Here is a 25945-nt window from a genome sequence, read left to right on the forward strand (position 1 = left end):
TTATTTTGGGGCATTAATTAATTAATCCATAACATTCCTGTGAAGAAGGCAGATATTATCCTCATTTTACAGATGGGGAAACCGGTACAGATAGAGTTTGTGTGACTTACCCAAGACCACAAAGGGAAGCAGTGTTAGGACCAGGACTAAAATCCAAATTTCCTGGCTTCCCTTCCACTAGACTACATTGCTCCAACTCCATTTTCAGTGAAGTTACTTTTGATTCACAGCTGAGAGCACACTGAGAGTACAAGAAGACTATACATCCAGCGGTTGAGGGAAAGATGGTAGTTATAACTGGCCTAGCAGCCAGTTTATGGCCATTTTCTCTGTAGAGAAAAGACAGAATACTCCAACAAGATTGAAATGGTTTCAGTTAAGACATAAATATTTTACTGTTGTAAATAATAAGTGTAAATGTGCATGTATAATGATGGGAAGCTCAAAGGCAGAAATAAAGTGAGATGGGAAATCTGGGACAGAGAGAACTAACAATAAATAAGGTTCTTCAGGGAAAATCCTAGGATTTATTTGAGGGACACCTCACCATGATCTCCTGTTTTGCTTTTGCAGAGAATAAATGCTGCTACTTTATCTTTTTCAGATCCAGAAAAAAAATAGAAGAGAACGATGTTCTTTATTGCACGAAACCTCCCTGCTCTGAATGTCAGAACTATATACAGTTTGTGGGCATAAAGAAAATTGTTTCTGTACAAGAATCAACACAATCGTCATCAAACCAACAAGTAAGCTAATGTAATGCAATTACCTTATTTTAATTATTTATTTATACATTCATTTGGTGTTCAATCAGGTTATAATCAACGTACTCAATTTAAAAGACCCTAAGCATCTATACATGCCTGCATCATGTAGTAGAGGAAGCTTCACTATACAAAACACCTTCAACATACTTCAACGTTCATAATTATACAAATGCATGCCTGAAACAATATGGTTTTCACTGTGCCCTGAAAGCCTTTAAATCCAGACTTTTCTGGAGGCAAAAAAGGAGTAAATACTATATTCTAGGACCCTCTCCATTGAGAAAGTACAGCCTCCTGCAGTTTAATCTTAGGGATTGACAGCAAAAGCCTCCCTAGCTGAGCTCATCTTTCTTTCTTCCACTTCCCATGCTTTTGTCTACTTTGACATTCACTTGTCAGACCATGTATATTTTCAGATCCATCAGTATGGCTCACTGGCCTAGGATCATTGAAGCACAAGGAGTTCTCTTTCAAGTGACTATCTATATGATCATTCCATTAAAGGTTCATGAGTGCTCAAATTCAGAGTCTTTTGGACAGCAGCATCTGCTATTGCTGCGCATGTATCCTGCGATTCTTCATTGAGTAGTGTCCCTATGGGTGCTCCACTGTAGGTGTGCCTGCACCCCAGATCAGAGATTTTAGGTAGCAGTGTCCATTAGGTCTGTACATGCATCCCCTGCAGCCTTGTGCCCTGCACCGACGCTATATAGAGGTGCCCAAGCGAACTGCCCTCAGTTCCTTCTCAATTGCTGTGGCCTGAGATGGAGCCTCAACAGCGTCTGAGTTGAGTTTACCTCAACTGTATTTTTCTTTCATTGTTAATGGTTAGTTAACATTAGTTCTTAGAGTTTCCTTTGTGTTAGTTAGCTGTAGTAATTTTTATAGTTTAAATTTTTTTTAAAAAGTAAACAAAAAATCTTTAAAATAAAAGATTTTACTTATACTTTTAGGATAAGGACCATTGTTCCTCCATCTATTTTTCTTTGTTTTTTCGCATCAGGGGAGTTGAAGCCCTGGGAGGGTATGCCCAGTTTACCTGGGTTTAAATGTTGCTTTTGTGCTGAGAGGCTATACTGGTCAGCATCCATTGCCTTGGGGAGTTATACACTTTTCCCAAAAGTGTAATTTCTGCCTGAAATTAAAATTGAAGGCCAGAATGAACTGGAAACTTAAACTACATCTTCTTATGATGGAGAGTTTGCTCTGACTGGTTTCTGACCTCAGCCAGGGCCCCCCCGCCCCAACCCTGCATACAGTTGTCTCCGAACAGGTCAACTGCTTCAACTTCCTCAGTACAGCTCTCCCCTAGAGCATTGAAGAGGAAATTGCTCTAATCCTGCCGGACCTGCTGCTGGCCACTTCTGGGTTGCAGCGTGGTCCGTGGTGCCAGGATAGGCGGGAAGCCTGCCTCTGCACCCCGGCTACACTGCTGACCGGGAGCCACCGGAAGTAACCCTGCGCCCCAATCCCCTGCCCCCAGCCCTGAGCCCTCCCTCAAACCCGGAGCCCTTTCCTGTACCCCAAACTCCTCTTTCCCAGCCCCACTCCAGAACCTGCACCCCCAGCCCAGACCCACTCCTGCACCCCAACCCCCTGCCCCAGTTCTGAGCCCCCCACAAACCCAGAGTCCCCTCCCACACCCCAAGCCCCTCATCTCCAGCTCCATTGGATCGCAGGCATCAACAATTTTCTTCAGCTGGGTCATTGGTAGTGACAGCTGCTGATGAAAAGTCACATCTGCAAAATAAGACTACACCAAAAGAACGTGATCACAAAACACTACATTTATTTGGCCATAAATCATATTAGTTGGCTACTTTACACTTTAGGATTGCAAATGATCAGGCCCTCATGGCCAGATATGATTATTTGAACTATGAGAAATTTGCAGCATTCAGGGCAAATTGCCTCCAGATGCAAGGGAAAGAACGTAAATGAAGGACAGCTGATTGCCAGAACCATCCTTCAGGCTGCTTTGGATGCAGCAGACACCACTTCACAATTGATGGCCACCGCAGTCATGATGAGAGTGGCGTCTTGGCTGTAGGGGTCTGGCTACTGTCAGGAGGTTCAGTCTACAACAGAGGATTTGTCCTTTCAAGGATCAGAGTTGCTCACCTCTAAAACAGGTGGAGCCCATCATACAGTGAAAGATTCTATCGTGACTCTTAGCTCTCTCGGGTTCTATAAACCTGCTCCTAAAGGAAAAAGCCATCAGGCAGCAATTTTATGCCCCACAGAGCTCAGCTCCACCTTCCTTCTTTCACCAAAGATCGACTGAGCCTTCCAGTGGCAGCATTACCATAAGAGAAGATAGGGTACCTCTGAAGCCTACTTATCACAGTCTGCATTGGAGCCAAAATATTCATTTTGATAGGACTGTCAAGACATGCACCTTACCCCTTTGGATCCAGAGCCACCGACCCTTCCTTTGTGACCATTTGCCTCTTTTCAGGTATGCCTGGTCCTCCATAACCCCGAGACCAATGGGTCATGATATGATTACAACAGGATAGTCTATCCAATTTCACACTGTGCCTATTCCCATCCCACCTTCCCTGGCCCTTTTCAGGGACCCATCTCATGAGGACCTATTACACCAGGAGGTCCTCTCGCTTCTTTCTCTTGGAGTACTAGAAGGGGTACCTTTAAATTACCAGCAAAAGCATTCTACAGCAAATACTTCCTTATTCCAAAGAGGAAAGAAGGATGGTGAGCCATCTGGGACGTAAGAAAGCTCAATACATTCATATGCAAGTTGAAGTTCAGGATAATTCCCTCTCTGTATCCAGGGTACTAGTTTGCATCTCTTGATTTCCAAAATGTGTACTTCCATATATCCATAATTCCATAGCACAGGAGGTATGTAAGGTTTGTGGTAGGCCTTCTAACTATCGACTGCACTGAGGGCTTTTAGCAAGGTTGTAACAGTCATCACTGCACATCTAAGAAAATATCCTTCCCTGGACAACTGTCTAGTTCAAGGAAGGACTCCTAATCAGGTATCAGATGCCATAGTTATGCCATTACCTGTTCCAGAAACTGGGCCTGAAAGTGAATGTGCAGAAATTCAACTTAACTCCCTTTTGAAGACTTGAGAGGAGCAGACTTCTGGCTTGTTTACACATGACATTACTGTGTGGCAAGCTAGGGTGTGACTCTGCAGCGCACTAGTTTTGCTGTGCAGTGTGACATTCTGTGTGCACACTGCTGCAGCAGAGTAAAAGTCCCGTGGGTGCTCTAGCTTACTAAACTTTACAAGTGCTTTCTACATCTCACTTTAAAGACTGTTGGACACAAGGAAAACAGAGAACTGAAAATTTGATCATGCATGTGAATGTGCTTTCTTGAACCTTCCATATTTGACAGTCTGGCCTTCTCTTGGAGCATTGTATTGTGTCCAGAGTTTTTCTGGCCATTACTCACTTGCTGAGTAACTTGAAATGGAGGACCATTTCCTTCAAGGAAATACTTATATTTCTTTCCTTGGCTCTATTGCAAATGGCTTGAGTTGACTTGGTAACTTTTATATAGTTAGTATTTTTCAGTTTTGGAAACTATAGTTCTGGAGTATTCTTTGTGGGGGTTTGTCCTAAGCCTGGCTTACATCCAGATACCTGGTCTGCCTCCAGTTAACAGGAGAAATGAGAATATGCATATTGTAAAGACTACCAGACATGGAGAATTCTGGAAAGAATATTCACAAATAAGACCACATTTTTCTATCAGCCAGAGATATATTTGTATTTTTAAAAAGGTTTTTTTTTTTTTTTCCTTTTCAGGACTCCACAGACTCTTTAAAGAGCAACTTTGAATATTATCAGGTATGTATCCTTATTGAGGAGTATAGAGCAAGGAAAATGTTGCAAAAAAGTATTCACAAACATTCATTTAATAAAATCAAGTTCACTTTGATGTTGCTCAAGACCACTTTAATTTTCTTTTTTTAAATGTTTATCTAAGCCAATTTTGGTTTGTAAGAAAGTTCACCAAACAAGAAACTGTGGAGCATACTTAAGTAAATATGTATTCACACTAGTGTTCACAATAGAGGTGTTTGGTGGCTTTCTTGAAAGCTTATTTGGGTTTGGGAGTCATCCTGTCAGGGATAGAGTGGGAAACAAAGCACCAACAAGAAGAAATGTCAGGAGTAGCACCAGAGGAGGAAAACAATGTCACTTAAAGAATTAAGATTTATTAAACATGTTTGATAGAGGTAAAAGGATCAGAGTTTGGGGGAGGAAAGAGAAATGGGAGAGACAGAGGTAGTGACGAATTAGATAAATTTTGATATAAAGGTAGCTTTTTGACCTGGAGTTTGCCTTGCCCCAATAGACTGAGAGTTTTAGGAATGAAATAATGACACAGATGGGATGTAGGTTTGGGTAAAGGTACCTGGAATTGTCTGATCTCCCAAGAAATTCCCTGGACAGATCTAATGAATAGCTAGGATGAATAAAGGCAGCTGTGCTCAGAAAAAGAGCTATGCAAAAAAATTATTTGGGACTGTGCTTTGCATAAATTCCTTCTGTTTTTCAACAGTGGAAACCTCAATATGCGGAATGTTCTGGTAAGAGAACTACGTACAGTTGAACATTGTGTCTTAAGGTTGCTAAATTTGGTATTTTATTATTACTCAATTTATTTAAAAACACTTCTGGCATGTCATAACATATTGGAATAGGCCCTTTTATATAACAAACACAATTTTCAGTTGTGAGTCCTTAACTTAGACCTCTTATCTCTATTTTGGTTCAGGGCCATACAATTCAAATATCTGCATCCTACCACTCTACTTGCTGGTTTAATACTTCTGACTGAACAACAGGCTGACATGTACAAGAATCCTGCTCTCTGCACCATAAGTGGCCCCGTTTTCTGCATGTGTTAATGGGCCTTAGATTAGCTGTAGGAATGTGCAAAATGAATAATAAATTTACAAAATAGCAGGTGTCTTTCAATCACCAGTCTTTGGCATCCCTTTTGGTCTTTAGTCTTTAGTCTTTCTTTGTGACTCAAATGAATATGAAATGAAAATTTCATTTTGGACATAGGCTTCTAATTCTCATGCCTTTGATGTGTGTTTAGGTGGTTTCCTTTGGCGCTAAATAAGCTGATCAGAATCCTGCATTTTGTTTTTCTTTTATCTGAGAACAGTTTGGATTCCTTAGGCTTGATTCTTCAGCCTACTACATTCATTTTATGCTGGTATATAAATCCACTGATGTCAGTGGAGTAACACTAGGGTAATGGAATGAATCAGGCCCCTTATTATAAAATAAGAGCCAATGCTAAAATTGTCTTACATAAAACTTTGTTTATTAGAGTTAGAATACCAATAAAATATAAATGAGGATAGTGTATGCCTATTCTAAGAATACACAGTCTTCCTTAGGTATGATGCTTGTTATAGTTTAGTCCCTTTGATTTAAGCAAGAGCAACCATACATCCTGAAATATGCTTAAAATTATAAAAAATGCCTAAGTCCCATTTTCAAAAGTGACATAAATATTTAGAGTCTAAGTCCTGTTGCCTTTTATGAGGGTGGAAACCAGACTTGAGCAGAACCAAGAATGGAATTGGAAGAAAGAAGCTCCAGACAGCAGTTGTGGACAGCATGGTCAGTGTATCTGGAGATGAAGGGAAGAAGAGATGTTGGGTAATAGTATGAGCAGGAGAAAAGGTCAAGTATTTTAAGATGGAGAAGATGATAAAAGTGTGTTTATATAGGGAGGGAAAGGAAACTGATGAGAGTGAGATGTTGAAAAGAGTGAGAGAAGGGGTGACAACATGAGAGCTGGGCAATAGAGGTTAGAATAATAAAGGTATGGGGTCCTTTGGGCAGGAAGAGAGGTTGGCAAAGGAAGACAGGCCGTGTTTCACAGTCTGTGACAGGAGGAGAATGTACTGGGGATAAGGGGGGAAAGGAAGAGAGACTGGCCATTTTGATGAGTAAGGGAGTTGATCCATAGGTGCAAATCAAACAAAGAAGTGAGGGCAAGGAGGCAGGAGGCTGGAAGGTGAGATGGGACATGAGTATGGAAATTAAAGTAACCAAAGATGAGGGTAGGGGATTCCAGTGTGAGGAGGAATGAAAGCCAGGAGTTGAAGTCGGAGGGGAAGGTGGATGCAGGGGAGTTAACTGGTCAATAGACAGCAGCAGTATGGAGAGGGAAAAGTAAATAGAGTTGGCTGGGTTGTTGTTCAAAAGAAGAAAATGACTGACAAGGGGGAGGATAGAGGAGCTAGAATTGACAAGATTGGGACAGGAGAAGTTCAAGGCTCCCACTATGATCCTTTGAGGATGACTTGGTCTGTCTAAGGTCTTTTCTGTGCAGTGATGATGATGATCTCGCTCCCCTGCATCTTGTACTATGGTTCACATTTTTGTCTTGATTTTTTCATGATAAGCTTTGACAAATCTGAATTTTGCCTGGATAGAAGGACCTTTTGGATCCAAATATCAACCAGATTTTAATGTCTTGTTTATCAAATATAGTAGTAAACTGATCCTGAGATACCCCACCTGCTCCCTTTTGTAGTGAGCAGGGATCTGGTGCCATTCATGGTAATAGATGGGATCCCATCCATTACTAAACCTCATCAGAGCAAATCTGATACATCATTCCTGATTTAAACTTTTTTTCTTTTTCTTTTATCTTCCAGCTTCCCCCTTCAGTAAGCAAACAGAGAATTCAGAAAAAAGAGATGGAGAGGAAACAGAAAGAAAGAATGATAAAGGCAAAAACTATATATTCATCAAACTTGCTCATATATTCTTATTTCTTTTTTCTTTAAGATATTTGAATAAATTTAATTGTTCTGAAAGACATGAGCCATGGTGCGTGCAGGCAATTTGCATACTTCTAACATGAATCTCCGGCAACATACCTCAGTCTTAATTTGAAATTTCCATGCTATTCCACTTCTGGGCCTCTCTTCCTATAATAATAGAAATAAAGTTATTGTCCTGATAGTATGGGTTGTTATTTGTATAGCACTACTGCTGTGCCACTGGTGCTTTACAGACATGTACGGACGTAAGGTCCCTGGGATCTTACAACCTAAAATACACAGGTAACATAATGGATAGTGACAACAGATCATTGTGGGGAGGGGGATAAACACAACAGTAATGGATGGGAAGGGAATATATCTTTTGGGAGAGTGTTGTTTTTAAGTAAAGCTGATTGTATAAATTGTCTTATTGTATATTATTTATATTAATTATGAGTTATTTATTTAAATAATGTTCAGGTAACAGAGAAGGACATATAGCATCAAAGAGAAGATAAATGGCAGTATGCTAGCTGAAATAAATGAGTTTTGGAGAGGAACGTGAAGTTGAGTGAGTGAGAAAAGGCTGTCCCAGGTATAGGATATCTTGTTTGGGCCCGATACAAAACCGGTTGAAGTCAATGGAAGTCACTCCTTGTGCCAGCCAAAGGAAGGGGCAGGCGTAGGAATTACTCTCCCTTCAACAGATACAGGCGGAGTAGCGAGAGAAGGGAGCAAGACTAGGGTATCATTGCACATTGGCAATACCCAGCTGGTGGAATGGCCAGTGTAATTTACAGCAGGGACTGAAGAGGCACAGATTGGTCTCGGGATTAGGAAAGTTCAAGAATGAGGATCCTCACAGAAGGTCAGGTAGACCAAATTTTAATGTGGTTTTAGGATATAGTTCTTTATTTTAATACACATAGAAATGAAAGGTACAGCAGTGTTCATTTTAACCAGAGACTGCATAATTTGGGAATTATTCTCTGTAGCTCAGTCCCATTGGCTATTTTACATTTACTCCATTTGCTGCTTTTGCTCCATGCTTGTTTTGATGAACTAGCTTCTAATTCCACTTTTTTCTTCAGGTCCTCCTCCTCGTCTACCAAATAAAGAAGACTTGTGTATCTTCTTAGCACTCCATATGGAAAATTCACCAAACTGTCAAGAGCCAAGTTGTAAATATGTGCGTAACAAACAAAAAGAAACAAAAGTGAGTTGAGTGAATTCAGTATATATTATGCAGAATAAGAGAGGCCATGATATTAATTAGGATTTTGACTATTACATATTGCTGATTATGATTTTGACTAGTTAGGATTTTAACCTAACTATGCAAAATGTCCAAGACGTTCCGATAAATCAAAAACTCCTTTTATTTTTCCAAACTGCATAAATACTCAGTCCCTACGCCAGCCAACAGTGGTGGAATAGCCTTTACCAAATAATGTTGTGATACTTCTAAAGATTTCATATGAGTGAAGTGGTTTCCAAATCTTAGTGTTTTCACATGGTCATGTAATGTTTAGTCTTACATGATCTCATCATAGTCCAGATTTGGTATATCATAAAACAAGCACATAGCACAGCTGATAGTGTCTGTTTTAAAGTGGTTCAGGACCAGATGAGCAGAGATTTTGCAGGTTGGGGTTGAAGCGCACTGTCACTTGTGCTTGCAGAGAAAGTGTCTGCCTCAAGCCAACTCTGATAGTTCCTCATTTTCACAAGCACAGAATTCAGCCCCCCCCCAAATCAGGAATTCTTTATGTGGTGTTGTCTAGGATGTTCTGATATTGTTTAACATAGCGCTGCAGAACTAGGAGTAGTAAGCAGGATAGTTTGGCTATATTAGTACTAAATTATTGCAATTCCCATCTATCCTTATGGATATTGATGGATCTGTGTGTCTATCTGGAGAAGAATTTCCAGACAGAAGGACTATTTTCCTTCCTTCTCACTAATTCTCCTTATTAAAAATGTCCAGGATAAGCTCTTTGGACTAGGGATTGACATGTGTTATATGTTTGCACAGTGCCTGGTGCAATGGAGCTCAACTTTGTTGAGGTCTTTGGGTATTACAGAAATATAAATGTTAAATAATACCAATGATGTATATGCTAACATTTGGCTCATGGAAGACTTAAGTTTGTAGCGTAGTCAGCCTTAGTTTTCAAGGACAGAAATATAAAAGCAAGACTTTCATACTGAAGAAAGCGTTAAAATAAGTAATACTAAAATATATAATTCTTACCTATATTTTTAATCTCATAACTTTTTCTACAATTGTTATTAAATATTAGATACACTTACCTCTGTTTAGAATATTGTTTCTTAGCCAATATTTTCCTGTTTGGTCCTGCAGTGAAATTATTGTGCTTGTTTCATCCCTGCAGTTGCAGAGGATGTAAATTGCATCTCAAGGGGCAGTTGCTCTGGGGGAGGGTTCACCATATTGGAAGGTAGTCAGTCATACAACTTTTACATTCCTGCATGTGATTCACCCTGGGGAGCAAGCATAATTCTAGCTAGGACTTCCTAGGAGCCTCGTTGAGGGTGTGTCTTCACAGCACATTTAGCTTGAGTTATAACTTGAGTGATACCCCTAACTTGACTCCCATTCACACACCAGGCTCTTGCTTGAGTTAAGTGGTGCTTTAAGATCAAACTAGCTGGTGTATCTAGCTAATGGTGGGTTGAAGCTCAAGTGATGCTGGAGTGAAGCTCAAACTAGTAATGCAGTGGGGGTGCAACCCCTTGAGTTATAATAACGCATCAGTAGCTAATCCAATTATCTGCACTGCTAATCAGATCACTTGGTGTAACTCTAGTGTTGTTTTGAAGTGTGGTCGCTTGCACTTAAACTAGGCAAGCTCGAGTGCAGTAATTTGAGTATACTAGAACTAACTGTTTCAGTGAAGACAAGCCCTAACAGAGATTTCCCTGGAGATGCACTGAATCAGCAGATCTCCTGAGTGCATTAGACCTACCACCTTCCCAGTCAATCCCCAAAACATTTTCTGTGTTCTGCTTAGCTGGCTGCACATGCCCTCACTCAGAAGGAAGTGTTGCAAGCAGTCTGCTTTGGTGAAATGGATATTGCCATCCCCTGTTTTAATTGGCAGGTTTAAACATAAGAACGGCCACACTGGGTCAGACCAAAGGTCCATCTAGCCCAGTATCCTGTCTTCCGACAGTAGCCAATGCCAGGTACCCCAGAGGAAATGAACAGAACAGGTTATCATCAAGTGATCCATTCCCTGTCGCCCATTTCCAGGTTCTGGCAAACAGAAGCTAGGGACACCATTCCTGCCCATCCTGGCTAATAGTCATTGATGGACCTATCCTCCATGAATTTATCTAGTTCTTTTTTGAACCCTGTTATAGTCTTGGCCTTCACAACATCCTCTGGCAAAGAGTTCCGCAGGTTGACTGTGTGTTGTGTGAAGAAATATTTCCTTTTGTTTGTTTTAAAGATATTGTAAAAGCATTTTTTTGTAGTTTTTCAAAACTGGAATTGTCATCTGTGAAGCTAACAAACCGAAAAGGATTATCACAATGGACTGCTCCACTGAAGATCTTCATGCGGTGCCAAAAGCATTGTTAAGATTTCCAAATGCACTGAGAGGCTGTGAAGTTTACCTGTCTCGAATGCCTTGCATCAGTTGTGCAAAACTTTTGATTCAAGGTGAGTATCAGAGATACAATACTTGTAACTAACTGGCATCATACCTGTGAAAGAGTCACAGGTTGATAAAATAGTGATGTCCAGGGTTACTTCCTTTCCCTCTCTACTCTTTTCCCATTCCCTCCTGCCTTCTGCTGTACAACTCATCCTGTTGTTGAGTGATGGTTTAGCTAGAGAGGTAAGTCATTCTAAGTCATCCTGTCCTCCGCAATAAACTTTCATACCACAATCCTATTATTGAAAATGAGTGAGTAAATGAGTCAAATTAAAACAGAAATTGCAACCTTAACTCTGACCAGAGGTGGCCTGCTGGAGGCTCAGGTTAGGAAAGTGTTGTCTTTCTTTTCTTTTTTTTTTTAACGTTTCCAGTCAGGTTAAAAATAGAGAGAGATTGTATGGGAATAAATGTTGTAGACATTGTGGTGACAGAAGGATTTTATGCATATATGGTGGACATGTCCAGTCATTAGAGAGTATTAGGATGCAATTTGTAACCTGATAATAGTTGGATATTATTACCAAATGATCCTTTGGCAAGCCTTCTGGGGCTTCCTAGAAGAAATGGTCACACTCAAAGAAATGAAAATTCATCTCTCATGTGGTCGCAGCTGCTAGACTACTGATAACCTCTGACTGGAAAAAGAAAATAATACAAAGCTAGAGGAATAATTCTAAAAAATTAAGGGAGGGTGTTGCTATGGAAAAATTAATGTACCAATTATGCCTAGCAAAAAAGGCAGAAGACAAATAGATAGTTAGATATTTGGTTACCATTTATTCAATACTCAAAGTACATTTGCCTGCCAAAAACAAACAAACAAACAAACAAAAATTGATCAACAACAACAAAACCCAAAACCATATAGAATCAGTTTTATATTTTTGAATATTAGCATTTGATAGTTACATGTGTTTTGATAAATATGAGTAGTCTGTAGTTTCACTCAGTTTAATCACATTACCTGAAACAATGCTTCCTGGATGGTGTAAAGAGATTCACTCTGTAATATGGTAACACCTTGCTAAATAGAAAGGAATCATTTATATCCTTAGTCCAGGCACAGTTAAGAGATCACATTATAAACAAATAGAAACATCAAGATCTACTTGACTAAGCTGAATTTTAAATGAGTTATGTTTCTAAGATTTATAGTGGTGAAATTAATTTTAAAATGTACCTTTATGTGAGCATTAAAATGGATTATTTATATGTGTGGGCAGTTCCGTCTTTAGGGTTGTACTGAGATTTCCATTTACAGTGGCAACAAAGCTCTTAAAATAAATATGACAAAATAAGTACCTGGCTTCATATTATATATGTAATTCAAAAGATGTCAATTTTTAAAATTTCTATTAATAATAATTCGTTTTGCTCCAAGGGTGAAATTTCTGTTTTATTGTTGATTGAGCTATATTATCAATTTATTGAATGTGTTCAGTGAAGAGGATGTATTATGTCTGAGATTAATAGGTAGATGTAGATTGTTATTGACATAGCTGTTAATGTCTCATTTTTCATGTTTGTGTAGCTGGTGCAGTACATAGAGGGTGATTATTATTATTATTTATTTGTAGTGTGGTAGCACCTAGGAACACTAGTCATGGATCAGGACCCCATTGTGTGTATTAACCGTAACTACTGTTCTCATGAATAATAAATAATAATACATGAAAAACTATAACTAATATAATTACTTCCAGTACTGCTTTAATTTTACTAATTAAGAAGGTGTGCCCACTTTATTATATTTCTTTTTAAATATTATCTTACATATATTTCTCTTCATACAGCTCAAGTTTCTCAAGTGTATTACTGGCCTAATCTTGAAATACAAACAACAGAAGTAAATCTGAAAAACATTGAAATGGAAGCTGAACATGTTGATAACATCTTTAGGGAAAGCTATATCACTGCAGCAGTCTACATACCAATATTAGATGTTGAAACGGTGAAGCAAAGGATTTTTCCACGAACAGGATCACCACCAGATACTAAGAACACCACTCCAATTACCTCTGTATATGATCATAAACGATCACCTAAACTTTTAGAAATACTTAACCTGGCGCATATTAGAAAAGATAAATTATTCCAGGAATCATACAGAGATGATATTGTTAAAGCAATCCAATCTTTTCAGACACTGGCAGGTGGTATTGATACCGAAATAAAGGAAAATAATTTTCAAGAGGATAAACATGCCATTCAAAGAGAACCCAAGTATATTCATGCATTGCAGCTCTGTAACTTACTAGCAGCCAGAAATGGTAAGTGAATGATTAGAATTAAGGTAAAGTCAGTAAGTAATATGGTATAGGAAAGATATGGGTTCAGGATTTAGAGTCCTGGATAGAAGAGAATTATATGTATTTAATAAGTGGTATAGGAAGCAGCTATGAAGCTGTAATACTGAGTTCTGTGACCTTATTCAGGGTAATGACTTTCAAGGAAGTTGTGCATACGTTTAGCTAACTTGCTACATTAGAGGTGAAATATCACAGTGGTATCGCCTATGTTAGAAAATTAGCCTGTGGTATGCAGACCAGATTAAATTAATTATACCTCAATATTACAGAACCAATACAGGTCATCTGAAAAAGATACTTTCAAGGCTGGTAGTAGAGATCGGCAAAAATATCCATAACAAAGGACCAGATTGCACCTTTAACCCTAGACCAGCTTGCATTTGGTGAAGAGCCAGACTGCACTACCAAGAATTCCATGCAGAATTATGCCCCAAAGAAGCACAATGCTTCCTAGAGGTCCATGGTGAGCAAGGGAATAACATCCATTTCACTAACCTCTAGGAGGATGGCTCACATTTTATCTCTGACTAGCCAGCAGGGACATGACCCTACCTTCACCCCCACCCCTTTGTGGTTTCTAGCACCTCAGGGGGTGCTATTAGACAGTCATCCTTGTGCTCTGAAAGCAGACACTACAGTTATGGCTGGTCCCTTGCCCGCTCTTTTGCTCTTGTGCACTCACACAAGATGTCGGATATATTGGTCCAAAATATACTTTTTAATCAGATTTGCCTGGTTTTTAGTTCATTAAACATTTGTGAATTTGGAGCAATTTTATAACAGTTTAAAAACAATTCTGGGACAGTATTCCATATTACTTTTCTTGCATTTCAAGCTGGGTTGTGATTGGTCATAGTCATAGACTTTAAGGCCAGAAGGAACCGTCATGATCACCTAGTCTGACCTCCTGCACATTGCAGACCACAGAACCTCACCCATCCCTCCAGTAATAGACTCCTAACCTCTGGCTGAGTTTCCGAAATCCTCAAATAATGATTTAAATACTTCAAGTTATACTAGTTTAAACCTGCAAACCATGCCCCATGCTGCAGAGAAAGGCAAAAAACCCCAGGGTCATATTGTATTGGTTTTGGTTCACTGAGTGGATGAGTTCACCTTTTGTAGTCAGAAGGCTTAGCAGAAACCATTATGACTCGCTTTCTCAGGTGGAGGTAGTATTTTTTATGCTTTTTCTGAGATACCAGGAGATATAATAACTGTTGGAATGAGCAGCAAGGAGTGCTACAGGAATTTAACAGATCATTGGCACTTCCACTCAAGAAGACACCACCAGGTGGAGGTAGAGGTGGGTTGCATAGGGACATAGGGCTGTGTGGGCTAAGGTCTTCCGTTCAGGTAAGTCAACTGTGGAATGTGCTGATTCACCACATCCCTGGGTAGTCTTCACTGCTGGTACTGATATGGAGCCCTCACTGCAACTTAACACTTTCTTTCCTTGGTTGAATCCCCTTTGGAGGGCAGTAGTGGTAATAGCAACCTCTTCTGGCTCAGGGAAGTGTACTTTGCATATCTTTGCACCAACAGGATGAATCAAGTCCTGAGACTTTGTTGGTAGCTTCACTGTTTGATTTTTTTTTCATGCCAGACAGTCCTAATACTGGAGTGGGGACGCTGATCTACAGAAAAGAAGACATTGTAAGTACAATATATGCAGCCCAAGAACTATTAATATTAGTCTGGATATCATTTGAAAATGGTCAGGAAAACCCCTCAGTCTCACAGTCAAGTGTTCATTTTTGATGCAAACATTAATCTGTTATAGCTGATTGTCACATTAAACTTTTGCTTGTAGGATTTTTGTGCAATATATTGTGATTCATAGAAATATTTAAAAGAGCTCATGTCTGCCATAGATATGCACTGCATTTCTGTGGGTTTTCTCAGTATTATTTACATAAGTGAGCAAGTTAATTCTACTGACATAAATAATGATTCTTAAAAACTCTCCTACACCACCCCTCCCCATGCAAGTCAAAATCTGAAAGGATTTTAAAGACAGTGAAACTTGCACAAGGAGAAAATTACATCATATTTCCACAAGACTATTTTTAACAGAGTATAAAAAATAATCAAACATTCAAATAGAATATAATGAGGCTAATAAAATGTGCAGCTGCAATCTTTTGTAGGCCTTAGAACTTATTGCCTTAGTACGTCCATAGCCCTACCCATATTTCACACAATTGCACATGCCGAGACGTAACATGGTGTAGTTGACTGAGGATGTGGCTAGGACTAAGGAATGCACTTTGAGGTCCATTACCAAGTCAGTGGAGTCACAACACTGTGAGATCAGAATCAGGCCCTCTGTGTCTGTTTCTCTCTGTGAAGAATGCAGATAAAAGTACTTCCTGGCCTGCTTCCCAGGAATGTTGGGATGATTAATTATTTAATATCTACACAGTGCTTGGAATGTGCAAAGCCCCCTCTATTTGATACATATTATTACTAATCAGCTGATTTCCCTGCATTCCAGTCCTACTACACTCATGCAATCTCTACAGTATAAATACTTGCAAAATGAATAACTAATTCCACCTCAGGTGGGCAAACACGGCGGTCTTGCTCAAATTTTTAAATTATTTCACTGCATGCACCACAAACTTTTTTGCATTTGTCTTCATGACTAATCAGGTTTCACTGAAATGTCTGTTCGTGGAAAGCAAATTTCAAATTTGCATGAACAAGATTTCATGGAAATTGAAAGAAAAATTGTCCTAAAAACAGGATTTGCTGTTAGGGACTATACCCCAACTGGGACTTCAGATATATTTAATATTCATGATTCAAAATCCAAACACTTTGGAGATGGAAATCTACATGCTCAAAGAATAATAATGAGCTGATCAAAGTGCACAACAGTACAGCAACTCCCATGGAAGTCAATGACAATCTTTGGGAGTTGGATTGGGCCTAAATGTATCAGGATCCTGGGAAAGTATTCTTTTTTTTTTGTTTACTTTTGCCTGGTGTTATTATAGGTTGCTGTTGGCTACAATGGATTTCCAAAAGGGACAGTGAATAGTCTGTTTTCACAGAAGGATGATGGTAGTTGTGACCAGCATGCAATCATCTGTGCAGAAGCTAATGCAATTATTCTGAGGTAGGAAGTGTGAGGAATAGTGGCATGAAAGGGGAGGGAGGTGGTGGCAGAGGGTGTGGATGTGGGAGGTAGAGAGGATGGAGGAAGGGGCAGAATGGGGGCAAATGTCACCAGAGGTGAGGAGGAGGATGCAGATGTGGAACCTAAATTTGTGCGGGTGGGAGGAGGAAGGAGATAGAGGTGGGGAGGGGAAGAGGAGTAGGTAGACCTGATGGGAACTGTAGAGATGTGAGAGTAACAAGGAAGAGGAAATGGAGACCATGGGGAAAGGGGGAGGGAGGATGATGATGGATGCTATGATGTAGAAGAGGGGTGTGGTGAGAGCCATGGGTGAATGGCGGATGGACAAGATTACAAAAAGGTACACTAGAGTATGTTACCTCACCCTACTAGAGAGGGGGAGGAAGACAGCTGGGCTAGGACACTGGGAGGATCTGGGTGGTGGTGGGCAGGGGTGTGTGTGTGTGAGGACAGGAGGATTATCTCTACAGTGCTGGGACCACACAGCTGAAAGGAGGACCATATAGACTTCTCCTTGGATAGAGTCTATGCAACCTCATTCCATCACTTCCCATGGCAGTGAGTCCACAGTATAGCCTGAGTCTTAGCCATGGGGCTGAGGTTCTTTACTAGTCTTCTTTGGTCAGTGGCAGAGGAAGAGAAGGAAGAAGAACTCGCTTTAGATATGCTAAGAGAAATAACTTCAACCTAAAAAGAGCTAATTTATAAAAATGACATGTCTTTTACAGAACTGAGGATGATCTGAGTGACACTGAATTAATCACCACATGTGAGCCCTGTAGTGTTTGTGAAAACCTAATTAAAGCAATGAAGATAAAGAAAATCATTTGGCCTAATCGAGATGAAAAAGTAGGTAGCAGAAAGTTTACAGCAAAAAGCCATATGTCACAGTTACAAGGCTAACTGCAACTCTGCCCCCTCTCTGAGGGCACCACCTCAAGTCTCAGACCCTGTGACTACCTCTCTTCAAGTGGAATCACATGATTTTCCCACTCGCAAATGGCCCTAGGCTGCAGTACCCTGTTTACCAAACATGCTTACCCAGCAGGTTCTACTGGGTTTAGTATCTGCTGTTCTTCCCTTTGGAAGCCTATGACCTTCTGATTACAGTGACCTTCTTAAAAAAGCTTTCAGAGTAGCAGCCATGTTAGTCTGTGTCCGCAAAAAGAAAAGGAGGACTTGTGGCACCTTAGAGACTAATAAATTTATTTGAGCATAATCTTTCATGAGCTACAGCTCACTTCATCGGATACATTCAGTGGAAAATACAGTGGGGAGATTTATATACACAGAGAACATGAAACAATGGGTGTTACCATACACACTGTAACAAGAGAGTGATCAGGTAAGGTGAGCTATTAGCAGCAGCAGAGCGGGGGGTGGAGGGGGGAACTTTTTGTAGTTATAATCAAGGTGGGCCATTTCCAGCGGTTGACAGGAACAGCAGAGGGAGGGGGGGAATAAACAAGGGAAAATAGTTTTACTTTGTGTAATGACCTATCCACTCCCCGTCTCTATTCAAGCCTAAGTTAATTGTATCCAGTTTGCAAATTAATTCCAATTCAGCAGTCTCTCGTTGGAGTCTGTTTTTGAAGCTTTTTTCTTGAAGAATTGCCACTTTTAGGTCTGTAATCAAGTGACCAGAGAGATTGAAGTGTTCTCTGCCTGGTTTTTGAATGTTATAATTCTTGACGTCTGATTTGTGTCCATTTATTCTTTTACGTACAGACTGTCCAGTTTGGCCAATGTAAAGGGAGAGGGGCATTGCTGGCACATGATGGCACATATCACATTGGTTAGATGTGCAGGTGAACAAGCCTCTGATAGTGTGGCTGATGTGATTAGGTCCCATGATGGTGTCCCCTGAATAGATATGTGGACAGAGTTGGCAACAGGCTTTGTTGCAAGGATCGGTTCCTGAGTTAGTGGTTCTGTTGTGTGGTGTGTGGTTGCTTTTGAGTATTTGCTTCAGGTTGGGCAGCGGTCTGTAAGCAAGGACTGGCCTGTCTCCCAAGATCTGTGAGAGTGATGGGTCGTCCTTCAGGCTAGGTTGTAGATCCTTGATGATGCGTTGGAGAGGTTTTAGTTGAGGGCTGAAGGTGATGGCTAGTGGCGTTCTATTATTTTCTTTGTTGGGCCTGTCCTGTAGTAGGTGACTTCTGGGTACTCTTCTGGCTCTGTCAGTCTGTTTCTTCACTTCAGCAGGTGGGTATTGTAGTTGTAAGAATGCTTGATAGAGATCTTGTAGGTGTTTGTCTCTGTCTGAGGGGTTGGAGCAAATGCGGTTGTATCGTAGAGCTTGGCTGTAGACGATGGATCGCGTGGTGTGTCCTGAATGAAAGCTGGAGGCGTGTAGGTAGGCATAGCGGTCAGTAGGTTTCTGGTATAGGGTGATGTTTATGTGACCATCGCTTATTAGGACTGTAGTGTTGTTTATTTAATCATAAGCGCAAAGCAGTTAAGAGAAAAGGATCTTAAAATAACCAAGGGGCCCTTGAAAGGTCTAGCTTGCCCCAGACAGCCCTGGTTCACCTTAGCTCTCGCTCCCACTGAGCGCATGCCCTTTAATCAAGAACAAATCCTGTTGTCCTCCTGTGTTCGCAGGCTTGCCTGAAACTGGTGTCTCTGCTGCTGCCATCTGTGCAGCTATGACTACAGTGCCATTTAAACTTGCACTAGCTCACTGAGAGCAAGTGCTAGTATGCGTATACAAGCAGGGGAATCACACCCCTAGCTCGTAGTGTCGGCGTAGTCCCAGTCAACCATTGGTTCCCTGACCGCCTCCCCAGTCTTGGTAATCCATCTTTCGCCTCATTTCCTTTAGAAATCTCTTCCCACTCCTCCTACTTTTACAGTGGCATTAGGAGAGGCGTAACAGGACTAGCAGCCTTTTTGATGGAGTGTGTCATGGCAATTTTCATGAGTTCTGTGCCCCAGAGAATATTGTGCCCTCTAGATAAGCTCCTTCATTTTCCGTTTAAACTGATTTTTACCGAAAAATTTCTGGGTTTTACAAAAAGTATTATTCAGTTTTTTCTGATTTTCACCTTACTTTTGTATCATTCAAATATATAAAAAATAACTTGTTTTATTAGGAAAATACAATACATTGCATGAGATATATGATAATACATTAATCTATGTGTTTATGCCAAGCTGCCATTGATGTAAGGCTATGTATTAGTCTAGAAGATGCACACAGTAAACAAACAGGTGCACACACAAGCTCTGAAGTGCGTGTGCATCTGAACGTACTGATGAATCTCATGCCTACCACGTACACATTTCAAGCTATTAGCAGATAATGGTTTAAAGATTTGACACATGAAAATGGGAAGAAAAGGAAAATCTGTATTGGACTACATTTCAGAACACAAGGAAGTATTTGAAAGTTTTTAAAAAAACAAAAACAGGAGAAAAGGATGAAGTTGAGTGTATGCGCTGCAAAGGGAGTGGCCCAATTATTAAATGTAAATATTTATAGGCTAATAGTTCTAAGTCTACAACTGTAAATTGTTTATTCAAATGAAAAGCGTTATTTGGGGATTCCAGAGACATTGTTTTCTTAAACTCAGAGGTGGCATTGTGTTTTGAGTTCTGTTTTAGTTCTGCAGCAAACCACATTGATGAACGGAATTCAAAGCATTAATCTACTGAATACTTTTTTCCCCTGTCTTTCCATCCACCCAAATAAATCGTGATATTTACCCAGAAAAATTATGAATAGTTTTTTGCACTGATTTTCACCTGTTTTTTTGGTAATAAACACTGATAATTTCCTGGGAATTAATTAAATTAAAACTGAAAATTAAGGGCCCCACCTCTAGAATAAATGAAACTGGAAATTTCCAGGGGTAATACCTAGCAGAATGCCTGGCAGATCTCTCCTCTTACAAGATGGGGAAATTCAAACAAGGGCTGCCTGAATATATGTGGAAAGTTTTATTTTAATATTTAATCAAAGGCTCCAGTGCATTTATTTGCATATGTAATCATAGTGCATTAAGGACCTGATCCTGCACTATTGAGGTTAATTTTACCATTGACTTCAGTGGTTACAGGACCAGGTGCTATGACTTCCATTTCATGGTGTAATTATTTTTAGCTAGCCAAAGAAATTAAATTCAAACAAAAGCATTATAACTGAAATTACCCAGGCACAAAAATCAGGAAATTCCATGATACAGAATGTGGTTTTCCCCTGCACACCCTCTCCATGGCCAGCCACCTTGCATGATAAAACCATGGAGGTTTTGCTGTATTTTACAGTTTTCTGCTTTGGAAGGGGGCAGGGTTTGATCCTGTATATACATCTGGGGCTCAACTGCAGCTACTGTGTGAAACATAACTGAATTTTCTGACCTTGATGCTTGTTAAATATGTGTCAGCTGTGATATTCCATTAACAGTGTTTCATTTAATGTTTCATAGAGTGAATTAGGACTGTTATTTGGAGTCACAAGTCTCAATTTTGCAGAGATTTAACTCAGTGGGACTATGTTCACAAATCGTTCCATGACTGGGGCCAGAGGGCCTGACTCTGCAGTCACTTCCTATATACGGATATTCCTACAGTATAATTATTAAAGTAGAATGAGGACTTCTTTTTTCTGAAGATAATGCAGCTCATTGAACTAAGATCCTTTTTTAATGACTGTATAAATGATTCTGTAAAGTCGTTTCAGCACAAGAATTAATGTACCTGGTTAGAGTTTGAAATAAAATTATTTGACAGGCAACAACTCATGATAGTTACTATTATGCCCCACTATGAAATGAATCCAGAAGATTATTTAAAAAATTCCCTTCAGCACAACAAACTACTGAATAGTGCCACTTTTCATTAGAAAAGTGAAATGGCAATATTTTCCACTCATTTATTTTCTTTTTGTTTTCTTCTAGAAGCAACCAGAAGGTGCAACTAAAGATCCAACAGGTAGGCAACTATATAAAATATGAGTGAATATTAAATGCATGAAAATACTGCTTTAGGCCCCGATTGGCAAATACATAACTTTACATATGCGAAGACCCATTGAGTTTAAAGAGACTTGTCACATATGTAAAAAGAAAAGGAGTACTTGTGGCACCTTAGAGACTAACCAATTTATTTGAGCATAAGCTTTCGTGAGCTACAGCTCACTTCATCGGATGCATTCAGTGGAAAATACAGTGGGGAGATTTATATACATAGAGAACAAGAAACAATGGGTGTTACCATACACACTGTAAGGAGAGTGATCGTTTAAGGTGAGCTATTACCAGCAGGAGAGCAGGTTGGGGGGGAATAAATAAGAGAAAATAGTTTTACTTTGTGTAATGACCCATCCACTCCCCATCTCTATTCAAGCCTAAGTTAATTGTATCCAGTTTGCAAATTAATTCCAATTCAGCAGTCTCTCGTTGGAGTCTGTTTTTGAAGCTTTTTTCTTGAAGAATTTCCACTTTTAGGTCTGTAATCAAGTGACCAAAGAGATTGAAGTGTTCTCCGACTGGTTTTTGAATGTTATAATTCTTGACGTCTGATTTGTGTCCATTTATTCTTTTACGTACAGACTGCCAGTTTGGCCAATGTACATGGCAGAGGGGCATTGCTGGCACATGATGGCATATATCACATTGGTAGATGTGCAGGTGAACGAGCCTCTGATAGTGATGTGATTAGGCCCTATGATGGTGTCCCCTGAATAGATATGTGGACACAGTTGGCATCGGGCTTTGTTGCAAGGATAGGTTGCTGGGTTAGTGGTTCTGTTGTGTGGTGTGTGGTTGCTGGTGAGTATTTTCTTCAGGTTGGGGGGCTGTCTGTAAGCAAGGACTGGCCTGCCTTCCAAGATCTGAGAGAGTGATGGGTCGTCCTTCAGGCTAGGTTGTAGATCCTTGATGATGCGTTGGAGAGGTTTTAGTTGGGGGCTGAAGGTGACGGCTAGTGGTGTTCTGTTATTTTCTTTGTTGGGCCTGTCCTGTAGTAGGTGACTTTTGGGTACTCTTCTGGCTCTGTCAATTTGTTTCTTCACTTCAGCAGGTGGGTATTGTAGTTGTAAGAATGCTTGATAGAGATCTTGTAGGTGTTTATCTCTGTCTGAGGGCTTGGAGCAAATGCGGTTGTATCATAGAGCTTGGCTGTAGATAATGGATCGTGTGGTGTGGTCTGGATGAAAGCTGGAGGCATGTAGGTAGGCATAGCGGTCAGTAGGTTTCCGGTTTAGGGTGGTGTTTATGTGACCATCGCTTATTAGCACTGTAGTGTCTAGGAAGTGGATCTCTTGTGTGGACAGGTCCAGGCTGAGGTTGATGGTAGGATGGAAATTGTTGAAATCATGGTGGAATTCCTCAAGGGCTTCTTTTCCATGGGTCCAGATGATGAAGATGTCATCAGTGTAGCGCAAGTAGAGTAGGGGCATTTGGGGACGAGAGCTGAGGAAGAGTTGTTCTAAGTCAGCCATAAAAATGTTGGCATACTGTGGGGCCATGAGGGTACCCATAGCAGTGCCGCTGATTTGAAGGTATACATTGTCCCCAAATGTGAAATAGTTATGGGTGAGAACAAAGTCACAAAGTTCAGCCACCAGGTTTGCCGTGACATTATCGGGGATACTGTTCCTGACTGCTTGTAGTCCATCTTTGTGTGCAATGTTGGTGTAGAGGGCTTCTACATCCATAGTGGCCAGGATGGTGTTTTCAGGAAGATCACCGATGGATTGTAGTTTCCTCAGGAAGGCAGTGGTGTCTCGAAGATAACTGGGAGTGCTGGTAGCGTAGGGCCTGAGGAGGGAGTCTACATAGCCAGACAATCCTGCTGTCAGGGTGCCAATGCCTGAGATGATGGGGAGTCCAGGATTTCCAGGTTTGTGGATCTTGGGTAGCAGATAGAATGCCGCAGGTTGGGGTTCCAGGGGTGTGTCTGTGCGGATTTGTTCTTGTGCTTTTTCAGGGAGTTTCTTGAGCAAATGGTGTAGTTTCTTTTGGTAACCCTCAGTGGGATCAGAGGGTAATGGCTTGTAGAAAGTGGTGTTAGAGAGCTGCCTAGCAGTCTCTTGTTCATATTCCCACCTATTCATGATGACGACAGCACCTCCTTTGTCAGCCTTCTTGATTATGATGTCAGAGTTGTTTCTGAGGCTGTGGATGGCATTGTGTTCTGCACAGCTGAGGTTATGGGGCAAGTGATGCTGCTTTTCCACAATTTCAGCCCGTGCATGTTGGTGGAAGCACTCTACGTAGAAGTCCAGTCTGTTGTTTCGACCTATGTAAAGTTACTCCCGTGCATAAATGTTCACAGCAGAGGTGCCTTTTCAATTTAGCCTTTTGTTCTCTTTGTGACAGTGGGACAGTCCTTTTATCTAGCATCAGTACATGAGCCCTATCAAAAGTTATTTAGGAGACTTTCTATTTTTGTATCCTATTGTTTCTTTCCCAAATTCTACCCTATCCTGTTGCCCCACCAATGAACTCTCTCCTGAGAAGAGAGGAATATACACTATACATCAAGGATCTGCCTCCATCCTTTCTCTTAAAAGCAGAAATCAGTATATGGAAACTAGAAAGTTGGTGCTAACTTATATATTCAAAAAAAGTAAAGAGGACCCTGAGAATCAGAACAGTTTAATCTTTCTGTAGGCACATGAGTTCACGAAGTAAACAACTTGAACTGCTGCTCCTCCTCATTTCAGATGCACATTAACTTCTACCCTACTTGTTATAGTCTGACTCTTATTTACTGTGATTTATTGACATACATTTGCTTAATCATGAAAGCAATGATACATAAAATAGTCAAGTTAATGTAGAAACACCGAGTCATATAGAAAGATGAAGTAGTTTATTCCTTTAATAAATATTCAACTCCTGTTAACATCAGTAGGTTATGCTTAACATTAACGAGAACTGCTCATATACATCAAGAGAAATCACTGATTAGCAAAAATTGTGCAACTGTTTCTGCAGTATTTTGTAGAACTACTGTTTTTCTGTGCTATCTTGATACACATTTGCCTTATCTTATTGTATCTCCATATGTTTGTAAAAACGGTACCAATTTAAGGAATTATTTTGAGTAAAAGTATCAGACTCTTGAGGTGGATGGACTCCATGGCTTTGGAGACTGACACTAAACTGCCTTCTGAGTGCATATTGCCTAAACATACTAATACTTTAAATTTTCCCCCATATGGAATCCCACATTCAGAAGAAGAAAATAATCCAAGAACTGAATCCTTTCAAGTAAAACGCAGCATCAAAAAAGTCATGAGCATTTGTGATGAAAAGATTTTAGCACTCCAAGGTGAGTTTTCTGGCTTTTTAATACTTTCTGTGAGATCTGCTGAAGACTCTAATGACTTTAAGGTTTAATTCAGCAGGAAGTTTGATCAGTGTTTTTAGTCTTTCCCATACTGGCATTAGTTTAATCCAATTTTAAATGCAGTTTGAAAGTGTATGTTAGTCTAATCACTTTCAAAATCAGTTTAGTATATCCACACTAGTCCTCCAGGAATTATCAGGTGTGTTAAATCATGTTAAGACAAAACTCTGGTCAAGAACCCACCATCCACCAAAAAGGCCTTAGCATAGTTCTGAAAAATTGTTGCAACCCATATTTCCCAGACTTACAAATTTACTTACATAAGAATGTACTTTTCTTTTAAGGAGGAGAGGAAGTTGTGTTTCTGTTTAGTTCTAAGTTTCATCAGGCAGTATTTATAGTTGCAGTTTTACTTACAGCTGATCGAGAGAAATGTATTAGAAAGGATACTGAAGGAACTCCAGTCTCAGGAGAGAAGGAAGGAAAAACAATGGAAATACAGTCACCAGCAGATGAGGGACATGCTTCTGGTCAGGTAAACACATTAAAAAAAAAAAGAAAAATGGATAAAACCAGAAAAATATGGCTACATAATGCTTTAAATATTTATATTAGAATGGTTAAGATAGTAAGCTCTTTGGGCAAGGAACCATCCTTTAATTTTGTATTTGTACCGCACCTAACACAGTAATGTTCTGGTCCATGCCTGGGGCTTCTGTGATACTATAATACAAATAATAATAATTAATAATATGGTAAAGATAAAAACTCACTAAATTGGCCTGTGAGCATTGAGTAAAATTTTTAATGCCAAATTTTTAATTGGTTGGAGATTATCCCTTTGACTTTAATTGTAGTTAACTTTTTGAGAAGTATGCTGGTATGAGACTGACAAATTTACCATAATTTCGTTGGCTACTGTAGCTGAGATTGCTGGCCCCTTTAATAGCAGACAC

General features: G+C 40.0%; 1 protein-coding gene across 7 annotated transcripts in view; it reads left to right on the forward strand.

Annotated features, from left to right (window-relative positions):
• The window catches only part of LOC102933211, a 67335-nt gene that overhangs the window by 22405 nt on the left and 18985 nt on the right, over positions 1-25945 (forward strand). For 5 of the 7 annotated variants that reach the window (XM_037878691.2, XM_037878663.2, XM_037878685.2 and 2 more), the window contains 13 exons: positions 605-746; positions 4553-4594; positions 5313-5340; positions 7438-7512; positions 8640-8764; positions 11050-11236; positions 13028-13504; positions 15150-15199; positions 16546-16667; positions 17417-17537; positions 21590-21623; positions 24858-24971; positions 25409-25524. In XM_037878691.2, coding sequence (XP_037734619.1) covers positions 605-746; positions 4553-4594; positions 5313-5340; positions 7438-7512; positions 8640-8764; positions 11050-11236; positions 13028-13504; positions 15150-15199; positions 16546-16667; positions 17417-17537; positions 21590-21623; positions 24858-24971; positions 25409-25524 — 1633 coding nt within the window. The remainder of the gene's footprint in view (positions 1-604; positions 747-4552; positions 4595-5312; positions 5341-7437; positions 7513-8639; positions 8765-11049; positions 11237-13027; positions 13505-15149; positions 15200-16545; positions 16668-17416; positions 17538-21589; positions 21624-24857; positions 24972-25408; positions 25525-25945) is intronic. The other 2 variants (XM_043541004.1, XM_043541006.1) reach the window with 2 other exon arrangements.

This window comes from Chelonia mydas, chromosome 1, assembly GCF_015237465.2.
Source record: "Chelonia mydas isolate rCheMyd1 chromosome 1, rCheMyd1.pri.v2, whole genome shotgun sequence".
Classification (NCBI taxonomy): domain Eukaryota; kingdom Metazoa; phylum Chordata; order Testudines; family Cheloniidae; genus Chelonia; species Chelonia mydas.